This window comes from Cyprinus carpio, chromosome A20, assembly GCF_018340385.1.
Source record: "Cyprinus carpio isolate SPL01 chromosome A20, ASM1834038v1, whole genome shotgun sequence".
In the NCBI taxonomy this organism is placed as follows: domain Eukaryota; kingdom Metazoa; phylum Chordata; class Actinopteri; order Cypriniformes; family Cyprinidae; genus Cyprinus; species Cyprinus carpio.
This window is the reverse complement of record NC_056591.1, coordinates 9,542,796-9,558,287: the sequence shown is the minus strand read 5'-3', so window position 1 is coordinate 9,558,287 and position 15,492 is coordinate 9,542,796. Positions and strand designations below refer to the sequence as shown.

The window sequence follows — 15,492 nt, the reverse complement described above, 5'->3', positions numbered from 1 at the left end:
TAATTATATTAATAAAGGTGTTTATGCTTTTTGCTTTCATTCATGTCTTCTATAACTCAAAAAAACTGGTGCATGTGACCCTACTCACAGCACCTGTCCCCATTCACTTTCATTCTATGAAAAAGAGCAGATAAATCTTGCCTAACATCTCCATGAGTGTTCCATGGAAGGAAAAAAGTCATACGGTTTTAACAGCATGAGGGTGAGAAAATGATGACAGAATTTATTTGTGTGTGTGTGTGTGTGTGTGTGTGTGTGTGTGTGTGTGTGAACTATCCCTGCTGAATTACCTGTGCCACTATACGCAATGGAATAATCAGCCCTGCCTATTGGACCTATTGTGAGTTAACAAGGAGCTTTGCTTATGGAAAATCTCCAGTCTGTCCTGTAGCTTACATACTGTAGCAGTGTCAGATCAGGCCTGGGCTTGCTTTTCCAGTTCTTAACCAAGCCCATTCCTTTCCTCATCTCTCAAATGATAATCTCTGCCCTCCAGCACAGTGCTCAGTATTCAGCGCTCACAAAGACTTTCGTACGAAGATGCTCTCGCTCACTCCCATTTTTCCTCCCATCGAATGCCCTGCCAGAACTTGTCTTTTCCCCCTTTGTAACCGTCGGTCCCCTCTTATTGGAAACTGTAAACGATTCCTGCTAAATGAAGATGTGTGTGTACCCTGTGTACATGCTGATGAGTAAGGCGTAGGAGTGTTTATTACCTGTGGGGAGGAAATGACTCATGACTTTTTTTTTATGGCTGACATACCAAGATAAACAGCAGCGCTAACAGGTCATCAGCTTGCACACTTCAAACCCATCTGCTGTTGAGATCACAGTGACGCGGCTGCTGGATTGGATAAGATGGCCTCAGATCAGCATGGGGCTAATGATCAATTTCCACTTCGAGTTAGCCAACTGAACAATTGTGACAAACCACACACAGCTTTCAGGCATTCAGTACAAGGCTATTCAGTATGGACAGCATATCTGAGAGCAGGATCTAGTGATTGACCCAAAGTTGCCCAAGATTGGATTTGTGATGGTTTGTGTGCACTGATGAAAGTGTTTATATATATATATATATTATGATTTTACGCAAGCTACAGCGTGCTCTATTTTAAGATCATAAAACACACACAAATAAAACTGTCAAGTACTGATTGTGGTAATTAGTGTTCAGATCAATCTCTGCTGAAATGCTGAACACATGTTCTTTGCATGTTACATGAGTTTCATATGTTGCTATTTGATAAGTTGATAAACATTTACATAACATAAAATTAACCCATCATGAAAAGTAGCTAGTTTTAAACATTTAAAATTAGGATTTCGGCCTATCTTGACTTCTGGACTGAAACCAACAATTAATGTTAAAATGTATTGAATTGATATGCATTTAATTGCAGTAAACAATATTTTAGTTATTTATGTATTGTTCAAACTCTTCAACCCTGCTACAAAATTACTGATAATCAAACAAATGTTTTTCCTAAATGTATGGAAAATGTAAAGTTTATCAATAACAAAAAACAGCATTTCAACCTTCCAAAGCTGAATTTAGACTAAATTTTGCAAACCTGCTACCAATTCTAACCAAGTTTTTGGATTATAAATGCTTTTATTTAATATTTATTGTATTTACATTAATATATATATATATATATTATATATAATATATATATATATTAATATATATTATATATATATATATATATATATAAAAGATAAATCAGGGTTTTGCACAAATTGTTGCAAATGTTAGTAACTGAGAACCTTCTCAGAACTTTGACTTACATTCTACCTAGGTTCTCTCAAAGTAATTAACAACCATTCATCCAATAACATTAACAGAAAGTTTATTCAAGGTTATCTGGACGTTGGTCAAGGTTACTACTTGTTTCAGATTGTGCAATGACAATTAAAACTAAAAGTAATGATAAAAGTAACATTCCCATGATGTTTGCAAAATAATAAAATTGAATGTACATTTAATCTCTCTCTGTCTATAAATCTAATATATTCTAAAACTGAAGCACCTCTTTTCACAGGGCATTTGTTAAAAAAAAGGCCTTGTACTCTTTTTGTCAAATGTGCCACACTTTCCAGGTTGCCCTCAAAAATACATAAATAAATAATAAGGCTTTCGGCGGTGTCTCCTTGTTAGAATGTGCAATCTGCATCATCAATCACACTCTCAAACAATGAAACTAAGTTGCACGGATAAACAAGCTCAAACTCGGCAACATGAAAGACACCAAAATAGCAGCAATACAGACTCAACCATTCATTTCAGAATACGATGAGTTCTGCACAGCAGGTCGCAGTGTAATGGGCTTTTGGCAGATCATCAATCCACTTTACTGCCACCAACAAAAAGCATGACTCATAATTACATTTAAGTATTATAAGACTTTTAGTTGTAAGATTTTACTGATGCAGGTAATCAGGAATAATCAGAGAATTATGTGGCATGAGAGGTCATTGTCATCGAAATAACAATGTTTTATGAGGAACACGGCAGTAAATATGAAGAAATGGCATTCTTTATACTGTTGTCAGAGCTTGCTAGCAGGAGGGAGGTATTTTGTTATTGGTGCCTCTTTATCACTATTTCAAAAATTAGTTTGTTGAGTCATTTTATGCCTTTTAACAAATACAGCAATAGATAATGACTTTAAAAAGTTGGAAAGATAAAGGAATAAAAGTATAAAGGATAAAAACAGCAGACTGACATGAATTCTACACCTAACAGATAAACAAATTTCTGTAAAAAAATAAAAATAAAAAATAATTATAATAATAATAATAATGTTCATCAAAAAAGTGTAATGTTCATCAAGGTGCGTGTTTGTTTAGTGAATATTTTGGCTAATTTAAAAATGTCACTGTTATTGGGATTACATTTTTTTTTCTTTTTTTTATTCGAATTTTTTTCTTTTTTTTTGAAGTTACTGTTATTAGTAATACCATGTTTTACTATACTTAAATCCTTTCCACAGAAATCTATGGATGTTAAAAAAAAAAAAAAAAAAAAAGTTACAAGTTAGTAAGATAATTTTTTTCTGAAATACTTTCATTCAGCAAGGATTCATTAAATTTAGATTTACAGTAAACACATTTATACTGTTACAAAATATTTTTATTTCAAATAAATAGTTTTGAAATTTCTATAAATTAATAAATTTAATTCTATAAATTACACTGAAAAAAAGTACCAAAGTTTCGCCAAAAAAGCAGCACAACTGTTTTCAACATTGATAATAAGAAATGTTTCTGGATCATGAGACACTGAAGACTGAAGTAATGACTGCTGAAAATGTAGCTTTGCCATCACAGGAATACATTATATTATGTATAAATTAAATTAAAATAATAATAATAATAATAATTCTTACCAAGCCCAAACTGTATATCTGCAGATTATGTTCGGCCTGCATCATGAAACTTGCATCCCACAGGAGTGGCTCGACTCTGACGTGTCAACATCATTGTACTGTACTGCAGGTTACTTAAATTCTGTCAGGTTTGATGAGTGATCTGTAACAGACAGTAAAGGAGTCAAAAGTTAAGCTAGCATTATGACATCTGCCAAAAATCTGTCCATCTCTGCTGTTAAAAGTGAAGACACAATCACGTTTGTTGAATCCGAGAAATGTGGGATTGCCCAACTTGAGATGACATAAACGCACTCCCACAAATGAGAGTTTGTGTGTGAGAGTGTATGTATATAAATGAGTGTTAGATATGCCTGGACTTTACCGTTGGCCAAATAAACACCTCTCGTCGGGCCATTTCCATGCTGGCTGGAGAGACGAGCCAGAGGAAGCCACACACAATGGAGGCCTGCGCATGAGAGCGCATACGAGAACGTTTTCCCACACACACTTGCACACACACACACAAAATCATTTTGACACTTTGACTTCTATGCATTATGCACACATAACCACAAAAATACACTACATCCAAACCCATAATGGAGTCAAACCGCCGTTGACTTACAGACCACAACGATTTCCTGAAGTATTTACCACCAAGAAAGAAAGAAAATTCTTCGGGTCCAGTGAGGTAAGAGTCATCCTATATGTGTGTGTACATCTCAGGAATAAAGGCTTGCATGAGAATTGATGGAAATGCATGCTGTGACAGGAGTTCTGGCACCAGAGCAGCTGCTTCTTTAAACAACAAACATGTGTGGTCACACCCACAATCATCTGTGATATTTCTGATCCAAAGTCATGCATTCATAACCAGCAAACATTTCATACAACTCTTGAAGGGCAGTGTGGGTGAAAGGTGGCATAAGTTTGATGGACTGTGTGTATGTGCATGTGAGCTTGTGTATGTATGTCACTACTTTTATCTCACATTTCAGTTCGGATGGTATAAAGCTCAGAGGTCTCTGACTAAACTGATAGATCTCTTCATATGTGTGCATGTGTGTTGCACAGACATCTGGAAGGATTTAAGATGCACTAATCACTAGATTATCATCCTTAGCCATGCCTGACCCTAAAGAACCTTCCACAATCATGATTTTCAGGAACAGGGATGAGAAAAATATTTTCACTCACATTACCTTACTTTAACCTCTCTGGTAGAGTGAACGTGGAATATTATGTATAGAACAGAAAGAGATGCAGTTTATTATGTCACACATAGTCACGTGAAACATAATTTTTAACACTAAATCAGCAATACATTTATCCTTGTTTTCTGGTTTGTTTGTTTTTTTTTATACCATTGTAATGCACTGCAACTAAAGTGACAAACACAACATAGGCTCATTGGAAAAAGTGTCTCCAAAATCTCTCTGTCTTCTCTATATCTATTCTCTATTTACTCTACACACCTATAGATAAAATTCATTGCAGCTTCCAGTTGAAATGAGCACTGGTTGCAGCAAACAACTGTTATTCCTTTTCACAGAAATTATGATTATATGGGCAGAGTATCAATTAATAAAAACTTGTTTTCTCACAGTTCCTTGCACAATAGTGTGTTTCTTAAAGTGATAGTTCACCTCAAAATGAAAATTCTTTCATATTTTCCCAACCTCATGACCCCTGAAATTGCACATTTTTGTGACCACAGAACGTTTTAGGCCAATCATATAAGCCATAAATTGCACGACTAATGACTCTACAGCTGCACAATGTCATGTGTACACTGATTGGCTGATAGTCCCACAAGAAGGCGCAGATATATTTATGTGAAATATTTGCAATATACACTCACCGGCCACTTTATTAGGTACACCTATTCAATTGCTTGGTAACACAAATTGCCAATCACATGGCCGCAACTCAATGCATTTAGGCATCTAGATGTGGTGAAGACGACTTGCTGAGGTTCAAACCGAGCATCAGAATGGGGGAAGAAAGGGGATTTAAGTGACTTTGAACGTGGAATGGTTCTTGGTGCCAGACGGGCTGGTCTGAGTATTTCAAAAACTGCTGATCTACTGATTTTCATACACAACCATCTCTAGGGTTTACAGAGAATGGTCCAAAAAAGAGAATATATCCAGTGAGCGGCAGTTGTGTGGACGAAAATGTCTTTTTGATGTCAGAGGTCAGAGAAGAATGGGCAGACTGGTTAGAGATGATAGAAAGGCAACAGTCCAAAAGACCACACCGGGTGCCGCTCCTGTCAACTAAGAGCAGGAAACAGAGGCTACAATTTGCACAGGCTCATCAAAATTGGACAACAGAAGATTGGAAAAATGTTGCCTGGTCTGATGAATCTCGATTTCTGCTGCAACATTCAGATGGTAGGGTCAGAATTTGGTGTAAAGAACATGAAAGCATGGATCCATCCTGCCTTGTCTCAACGGTTCAGATTGGTGGTATAATGGTGTGGGGGATATTTTCTTGGCACACTTTGGGCCCCTTAGTAACCAATTGAGCATCGTTTAAACACAACAGCCTACCTGAGTATTGTTTCTGACCATGTCCATCCCTTTATGACTACAGTGTACCCGTCTTCTGATGGCTACTTCCAGCAAGATAATGCACCATGTCACAAAGCTGAAATCATCTCAGACTGGTTTCTTGAACATGACAATGAGTTCACTTTACTCAAATGGCCTCCACAGTCACCAGATCTCAATCCAATAGAGCAGCTTTAGGATGTGGTGGAATGAGAGATTTACATCATGGATGTGCAGGCAACAAATCTGCAGCAACTGTGTGATGATATCATGTCAATTTGGACCAAAATCTCTGAGGAAGGTTTCCAACACCTTGTTGAATCTATGCCACGAAGAATTAAGGCAGTTCTGAAGGCAAAAGGGGCAAGGTGTGCCTAATAAAGTGGCCAGTGAGTGTATACTGCATGTGGGTAAATTGGAATACATTGCTTATTTTGAATGACCGACAATGGAGAAATATGCTTTTTTGGGTCAAGATAATGTAATTACAACATCTTCCAACAGGGTCTGACCTGTCATTCTAACCAGCTACACCTTCACCCCTTGATCACAAAAGAGAGAATTATAGCCTTTACAGAGGCAAAGACTAAAGGCTAATGGTAAAATGTTACATAGACTTCCATTCATACGTATGTGACAGTGTGAGACTGGAAACACACACAAACAAAAATTAACATGACAAAAACTCTGCTGCAGGTTTACAGCATTGCATGAAGCATTTAAGAAAAATATTATAGGCTGTTTTTTTTTGTTTTTTTATTCATAGAGTGACTTTATATCATGTCCATTGTAGTATCTAAAGAAAAATTGCATGTTCAAAATCTAGTGTGACCATGGCTTAAATGCAAATTCTACTCCATTTTTGTTTTTTTGTTTTTTTATGAGTGATCCACACTTCTGTTATTTAATCAGAAAGTCTCTTGTGCCAGTCTGTATGTTTTTGCCTTCTTTGATTGCTCTTTTTAGAGTTAAACATGAGCACTTTTGCAATGCACATGTCCTGCAGTTTATGTTGGTTCTGCTGATGTCACTGTGGTAGTGCGTGTTGTTTCTCCCTCTTTCAAAGTGGGTCTGGCCCTTACCCTATATGACACTGTTTTGGTGACTTTTTTTTTCAGTCTCTTTGATGTCAGAGTTAAGAACACATCAAGCTACCAAGATCCCTGAGACGACCATTCTAAATGTCTCTCCTTAATAACGGATTTACTTCATTAAGCTTTTCATGGAAAATCAAATTTAAGAGTCTGAGGATATTTTGTCAGCACTTGCACTCCCACTAGGCTTAACACACTTCCGCATTCCTTTATTCAGAATAACAAGGTCATTTGAGTATGTTGTTAATAAAGGTGGGCTTGCTGGGGGTACTCCATGCAGATGGTTATTAAAGGACACCGGCCTGATGTTTTCATAAATCTATTGCCTCAAGAGGGTTACATTTTTTAAATTAAATGTCTGACTGGTTTGTTTTGTCTTATTTGAGCTGAAAACACAAACATAGAAGCCCAACTGTGGATGGAAACATGCACATGTCTTCTGCCGGACAATAAAACTAACACCTGTCATACGGCAGAAACACCACTTGCCATTTAGTGACATGCACAAGTGCACTCTTGTTTAAGTAACACGCACTGTAAACATAACCCCAGCTCTTTCCTGCGGCTGGAATTTTCTTTAAGATTTAGGGAAGTCAGCGAACAAAAAACAAATATATAGGATGTTTACTTGTGGAGATGTGTGGATTAAAAAAGAACAAATAAACTAAAAGTAAAATAAGTAAATACATATTTTTAACTCATATGGAAGCCCTAAGGTCTCGCATTGAAACTTGATAAACAAATATGGCTATTTTTTTCATGGTCTGGTTATATATATATATATATATATATATATCATGAAATTGATCTTAAGTGACAGTAAAGGCATTTGAAATGTTACACGAGATTTCTATTTCAAATGAATGCTGTTAATTTAACTTATCTATCATCTTTCTGTTTCTGTTTCCACAAGAATATTAAGTAGGAAAAACTGTTTTCAATATTTATAGTAAGAAATGTTTCTTGAGCAGCAAATCTGCATATTAGAATGATTTCTGAAGGATCATGAGACACTGAAGACTGGAGTAATGATGCTGAAAATTCAGCTTTGCCATCACAGGAATAAATTATATTTTAAAATGTATCGCTAATACTTGAGTACCAAAAAGAATATATACTGCTGTGCTGCATCATGGATAAGCAAATGTGTTTTTACATTTATCTGGGACTCACTTTAGCAAAAATAACTCTGTGTCCTCAGTGATAAAGCCCTTCCAAATCAGTGTCTGACCGTTGAGAAGCAGGCCACGAAATGATCGTCACAGACATTATAGTGACCGCCAACTTGAGAAACTTGGACGTCTGCATGGTTCCTGCATGATAAAGAAGGAACATTATGTGCCATGAGGAAGCATTTACAAACATATAAATAGTTTTGCTAATTTTATTAAAAATCCATAAAAAAACTTGTGTTTGAAGGAGATAGGTACTTATTTACATTATTATTAATGTATATTTTTAAGTTAAACTGGCTTAATAATAACTGTAGGCCTAGAGAAAATAGAAAAATCTGTCTGACAACAATTACACGGTCAGGCTATTAATCCTAAATTAATTCTTGGCATTCATGTCTGAGGTTTTTGTTAGAGGAGTACAGTTCTGTTACCGGTATGACGCGCGTGCCGCTTTATCTCAGTAAACAGAAAGGCGAGCTTCCACACGCGGGTGAACGGACAACTCCATCACGTGACACGCAGAGAAACTCCACGCGCTGAAGAAGAAAAGGAAAAAAAAAATGATGCAACTCCGTGAGACAGTTGCCTGTATTGTGTGATATCACAAAACTCTCCTAGAGACATTTGAGAGCCCCGCGGTTGACATTATTCAAGCGCCCTTCCCCATCTTAGTGTTACTTCCTGTAGCCCATTCATAAACTCCGTGGCAAAACCACGACAAAAGGCCTCGCGACGCGCGTCGAGGACAGGAGAGGAGGATACGTGTCGCTGGCCATGTCTTCTTTCCGCGCGGCTATTATTATCCCAAGGAAAGGGGTAATGACAATAGCGGTAGTCTTGCCCTTTCCAAAACGGGGTCCCGTCGTGACCTGAGTGAGGTCACGTACCACAGTGCGAGTGCACGCGGTGCCCCAGAGATGTAGGAGCGCGCGCTCTATCACCTCATTACGGGCGCCGAATAAACGCGTCAAATGAGTGCCAGACCAAAGGAACGGGACACAACAATTTGGCATCATAAATTGATTGTATAAGAGTTTTCAGGAGGGAAGTTAATGAAGGGGGAGCTTTGTTCGCCCTGTCCTAAAATAATTCACAAGTTGCATTAGGCTACTCAAACTGTTCAGCTTCAGTAAACACACAACATGAACCTGAATAGAGTGTTCCTCAATCTATCAAAAACTGCATGGAAAATGAGTTTTGGAGCTTAAAATAGGCCTAGGTTGACTTTTTGTTGTAGTGAATGAATGACACATGGTCCAGAATTAAGCTGTTCAGATGAGTTCACATTCATTATTACTTTACTGCTTGTTTGTCTCAGTAACTCCATACATTACGTTTTCTAATAGTGCATTTGCATTCAGAATTTCGACAAAAATATACTATTTAATATACTGTTTAAATAAAAACTGCTTAATCATTTTAAATTAAAAACGTATTGTTTTCAGATTGCAAGGATTTCTAACAAAAAGCACATTTTGAAGTACAAGTGGTTATTGAACACTGCATATCCTCATTTATAAATATCTATGTCTATATTTTAAAACAAATAATTAAATCCGTTTCAAAGTGATTAGTATAGGCCTATTTATTCTGCAAATGCCGATTTGCTGGACTGAATCTATTAGGAAGACACATTATTATTGTTATTTCCGATATGATACTTTGGGTAGCACGTTTTCACTATTATACACATAATGTTCCGACACAAACAGTGACGCATTTTACGCGCTGTGTTCAAGGAAACACCTCGGACTGGATCTCCACCAGCCAATGGGAGCAGAGGGGGGATCATTTAAGAAATCACTGATATTACCAATGCGTCAAACATGAGCGTGTCAGCGGGACCCAGTGCGCGTATAAATACCGCGAGGCGACCCGGAGAGAGCTAGTCATTTTGGAGAGCGCAAAGCCAGCGAGGAACTCCTCATTTCACTTCAACCGATATTTATTTATTTATCTATTTATTCTGAACCTTGCTTTGGGATGAACAGACTGCTTCTGAACTTCTTCTGGGTGGCAGCATTCAGCGCACTCCTGTCAGCGCCGGGGCTCCGGGCTTCTCCAGTGGTTGGGCAGGAACCAATCCGCTGCGCCCCGTGCTCCCCGGAGCGGCTAGCTGAGTGTCCTGCGGTGCATGCCGGCTGCGAGGAGGTGCTTAAAGAGCCGGGCTGCGGCTGCTGCCTCGCCTGCGCGCTGAAGAGAGGAGACTCGTGCGGGATCTACACTGCGCCCTGCGGCTCCGGGCTCCGCTGCTTGCCCAAACCTGGAGAAGCCCGACCCCTGCACGCGCTCACCCGAGGACAAGCGGTGTGCACCGAGACCCCCGAACCTGACCAGAACCAAAGCGACAACACGCCAGGTACCAGCACTGTCTGCACTGTAGCTGTGCATCATAATAGACCTCGTGTCATCTCGCTGATTCAACCGCTGGGGAGATTTCATCAGCGTTAACTAATCACTTGGATATTTTAGATGTGCAGATATGCATTTAATATTATAATAAATAAATGGCGAACAGTAGGATCGACTACTGAAACTGAGTTTTAAAAAAATGCATTTTAAATCTGTTTTGTTATATATTAAATGTGAATGTAAAAGGGCGCAATCTGTCGAGTTTCGTATAGCGCAATGCAAATTGACGCCAGCGTCAATTAGTAACCTATATTTTGAAGAAGAAAAAACAATACACACACACACACACACACACACACACACACACAACGTTTGTGGTATGTAAATCTATAAAGAAATTATAGACTGAAATGATAAGACTTGTCACACTGCATCGATTTACCGGTTGAAACGAATCTGAACGGAAAGCGCGTGAGCGACATTACGTTGTTATGGTTACGTCCCCCGGTGAACGCGACATCTGTTCTTTTCATTTAGAGCCTTTATCGTGAAAATATGCGCTCTGACCAATTTATCAGTTTTTATCATTAACGAGACGTTTAAAAACCAAGTTAAAACCCGTAGCCTATGTAGGTAACTGAAAACTACAAATGGAAAATAATTTATTCAGATCTTCAGAATTAGAAGGTATGATCATGCAACCCCGCCAATAATGCTCTTCTTGTTTTTCCCCCCTTTCAGATCACCCTGAGTCTCATAACGGGCCAACAGCAGTGAATGAGGGCAGCTCAGCGGTCTTCGTGACCGGACACGGCAAGCCCTTCGACCCGCGGGTCATCACTGCTAAAGAGAGCATGAAGGCCAAAGTCAACGCAATACGCAAGAAACTCGTGGAGCAGGTGAGCTTAAAGCACCTCAGTTTAATGGATATTTATATCCGAAAGAGACGCGTAAAGGTTTCGTTAGGGAAATAAAATGAGACTCCGGTACCAGGTGCGGCCACAAGAGGGCAGCAGAAGGTTTCTTCAAAAATAATTTGTCTTGAGGTTGTGTTAAATAAATAAAGAAATAATAATAGTAATAATTAAAATGCTGAAATTATTGAATAAAATAAAAAGTTGGTATAATGTATTATTGTTATTACAAACAATAAAAATTATTAATAATTATTTATAATAATAGTTTTCATTATTATTGGAAGTAGCGGTTGTTATAATAATAATAATAACACTAATAATAATAATTTCTTAAACAACTGAAACAATTTTATTTTAAAACCTCATTCATAACCATTAAATGAACGTCTATTTTTTGCAGAAATATTTAAAAAACGGTTTTATTTCAAACATGTTTTTAAATAACTATATTTGATCTTTCTAGGGTCCTTGTCATATTGAACTGCAGACAGCCCTTGACAAGATCACTAAATCACAGCAGAGACTTGGAGACAAAATGAACAGGTTCTACCTTCCAAATTGTGACAAGCACGGTTTCTATAAAGTCAAACAGGTAAGAAGGAGAGCCTTGTGTGCAAGTATGTGTTAACGTCTTGATTTCACATTGAGAGTTTGTGTGTTGGGATCTAAAGCTTAATGTGTGATATTCATCAACATGATGATATACGTGTGATGACGGCCGAGTGTTAGAACCACACTCCACTGAGAACTAGGCTGTGGATGCAAGCTTGTGTTTCTAGAGAGTCTCACGCTCGCTCGCTCTGTCTTGTCCTCCTCGCAGTGTGAATCGTCTCTGGATGGACAGAGGGGGAAGTGTTGGTGTGTGTCATCCTGGAACGGAAAGAAGATTCCGGGATCAAGTGACCTGCCAGCAGATGCCGAGTGTCCCGAGGAACTCAACCACTGATCTGTCTCTCTCTCACACATACATATTATACCACTGATTTTTATCATTATATATATTTTTTTAAATATCTTAGTATTTATTTATTGTTAGTGGTGGTATTTAATTCAGGTACACTGTTTTTGATTCGTAAACTCCCTAAACTCACCAAAAAAGAAGAAAAGAAAAAAAAAGAAAAGAAAAAGAAAATCTATTTTTCTGTAAAGAAAATGAATATGTATTTTACATGAAGTACCCATACTTATTTATTTAAGCTGAATGTATTCATTTCGATATCTGGATAAGAATATTTATTCCTTATGCCTTATACATATTTTTGTATGGTGTAAATCTGTATATTTGCTGTATATAGATGACTGTCTCTCTTGTCTTAAATTTCCTTCAGGCTTGCTTTGTTGGAAAGGAATGATATGGAAAAAAGCACTGCATGACCAAACCTCTTTGTCACTGTCCATACATTGCCATATTTTTATACTGTATATGTTTTTATTATTATTATTATTATTATATTTTACGATGATTTTTTTTTTTGGTTTGCTGTTTTGATATTAGATGGGCATAAAAGTGGGAATCATTTTTTCCCCCACAATTCTGTTTTTTACGTGCAAAAGCATTGATCTTCACAGCTTTTGAAACGGGTAACTGCCTGTTCCTACCTCTGCCTTTTAAGTTAAGAGCTTTTTTTTTTTTTTTTTTTAAATCAAGCATTTGTAAATGACTTGTCTGTATGATCAAAGTGAGATTACAGTCTTGCTGTATTTGTCGATCATATTTGTGTTGTCTACATACTGTGGTCCATTTATTATTTTTTTAAGGGATGAGAAAAAGAGATTCAGACGTTGCTTCCCTCTAAAGCAGTCGCTCATGTGTATGATATATTTTTCATAGTTTGTAATTGTAAGTCATTGTGTGCAACAACAACAGCAACAACAAAAAATAACTATTTAATAAATCATCTTTACAAGCACCTCAGTGTCAGTCGTTTAAACTCGCCTTCGGGTCAGACGAGAAGATGCGGTGAACTATGAAGTAAAACCGAATCAGACTCAATTAGTAATGTCAGGACAAAACACCTGAACATAATGGGAAAATGGTTAACACAAACCACAAAGTGCAAAAATCTCTACTTCTCTCTCCTGATTTCTCCTGCCAAGCTTGATTATGTTCTGTCTAGTCTATATTTAAAACTGCCAGCAGGCAGAACCGTGTTATGTGTGCGCATATGTGTGTCCTTATCGTGGTAATCTCAAATGGGGTGTACTAACTTTAGCTCTGTATTTTGGGGAACCGGGCTCCACTCTCTCTATGGTGCCTTTGACCTGGGCTGTGTTTTTGCTGGCCAGCCAGCGGTACACCCTCCTCTTTTTCCTGATGACCAGCCTCCGCAACACCACCCTTTACACCTTTATCTCATTTTTGTAAACCGCAGGAGAGTTGCTTCATTGGAAATATCCAGCCCTACTTGACATTGTGGGTGTCTAAATTACTTGATTGGTAGCACACAAACACCTCATGCAAGTAATTGTACCACCTTGTTTGTGGTTTTGCGATTAGTATTTTCATAGAATTTTAGAATTCATTACGGACACCTAAAATTAAGTTGGGAGAAAAAAAGTACCTTCCTGAGTGTTTGACCTCATCTATATGAGCGATTTCATTTCATGAATTGTGGCATCGCAGCTTCTTTTTTGAGAATTGGCTGCGCTTACATGGCTTGGACAAGCGAATAACTATGCTAATGTGAATGGGGTCTCTGTGTGTAGATTTGAGGAGTAATGACCTGTGTGGGGCTCAAGCTAGAGTGTGAAATGAAGCAGTTCAAAGATGTTGACCCTGTTACACACAAGATCTTAAATCTCCATTGCCCCCGGCACTCTGTTATACTAATGACAAAATTACTGTAGCCAGCATATGAAAGAACCATTGTTTTGAAACTCTTGACGGTGACACTAGGCACCTTATCTAAAATGAATGAATGAGCACCAAATACTAAAAACTAATCTGACTTAAACACTATAGGGATAGTTCACCCACAAATAACAAAAACCTGTTATTTTCTCACCCTCATGTCATTGCAAATCTTTATTTTGTGGAAGAAGATATTTTGAAGAACTGCTTTAGTCAGCTGAACTGACAAAACAGTCGAACAACACTGGACTCCACTGACTTACACTGTATGTGGGTCAAAGACGTTAAGATGTCCGCATCAAAAGAAATGTACAAAAGTGATTTTGTGTCCATAGAAAGCACATTAAATGTAAGTAAAATGTCTACTTTTAAGGTTTCAAATAAGTTTTTGGAGAATAAAATGTCAAAATTTGGTTGAAATAATGTTACATTGTCATTCAGTGTAACACAATATTTATGCAAAAATTCAAACAAACATGCTTATTCTGACGTGTACATATTAAAATATCTAAAAGAATAATGGAGCATACTAAATTTTATTGTGTTTTAAATTAGTAAAAAATTCTTACTGACCAATGGGCAAAACCTAGGATATTGGCAAATGTTAAAAATGTAAAATTACAACTCATTAGTATTTGGAATGAAAGTAATTCGTCTTTTAATATGTTATAAATTGATTTTTGTTGTAAATATGCCTGACGAGATTGTTACACTGAATGACATTTTACTGGGTGTCTTCTGTAAATCAGGGGAAAATGCATGATATTTATTTTTTGCTCAGAAAAACAAAAACAAAATTGCAATTAAATAAAACAGAAAATTTTTGCATTTTTGGGGGGAAAAACTACAACAGTTTAAAGCAGTATTACAATTTTTTTTATGCTTAAACACTTTTTCGTCTTTGACCCATGTACAAATTCAAATTGACAGAATTTTTATTTTAGGGTGAACAATGCCTTTAAAATTCCAATTCCATTTAGTAGAAGCTGTGAAATTACAGTCTGTCATTGTGTAAATAAAAGTGTTTACATTTTTTATTAAAAAAAAAGACATTAAATACAAATTATATTTGAACCAAAACATTTCCTTTCTTGAAGAAAGTGATAGCTGTATGATTTCTAGTTTAGTAACATAAAAATCTTTTAAAAGAATCAAAATTTTAAATGAAAAACAA

The 15,492-nt window shown here is 37.1% G+C and overlaps 1 protein-coding gene and 1 long non-coding RNA gene across 3 annotated transcripts in view; one reads left to right on the top strand and one right to left on the bottom strand.

The window, feature by feature from the left end:
* The window catches only part of LOC109094642, a 15,022-nt gene extending 5,545 nt beyond the window's left edge, over positions 1-9,477 (bottom strand). For both annotated transcript variants that reach the window (XR_006162746.1, XR_002018613.2), the window contains exons 1-3: positions 8,630-9,477; positions 8,197-8,336; positions 3,393-3,534 (exon numbers count right to left, since the gene is read on the bottom strand). This is a non-coding gene — a long non-coding RNA (uncharacterized LOC109094642). The remainder of the gene's footprint in view (positions 1-3,392; positions 3,535-8,196; positions 8,337-8,629) is intronic.
* Positions 9,478-10,028: 551 nt separating this feature from the next.
* On the top strand, positions 10,029-13,377 carry LOC109094644 (insulin-like growth factor-binding protein 1). The gene is made up of 4 exons (XM_019108368.2): positions 10,029-10,557; positions 11,292-11,449; positions 11,931-12,059; positions 12,288-13,377. The coding sequence occupies exons 1-4, from the start codon at positions 10,182-10,184 to the stop codon at positions 12,411-12,413; spliced, it is 789 nt and encodes a 262-aa protein (XP_018963913.1). The 5' UTR covers positions 10,029-10,181; the 3' UTR covers positions 12,414-13,377.
* Positions 13,378-15,492: the final 2,115 nt, after the last annotated feature.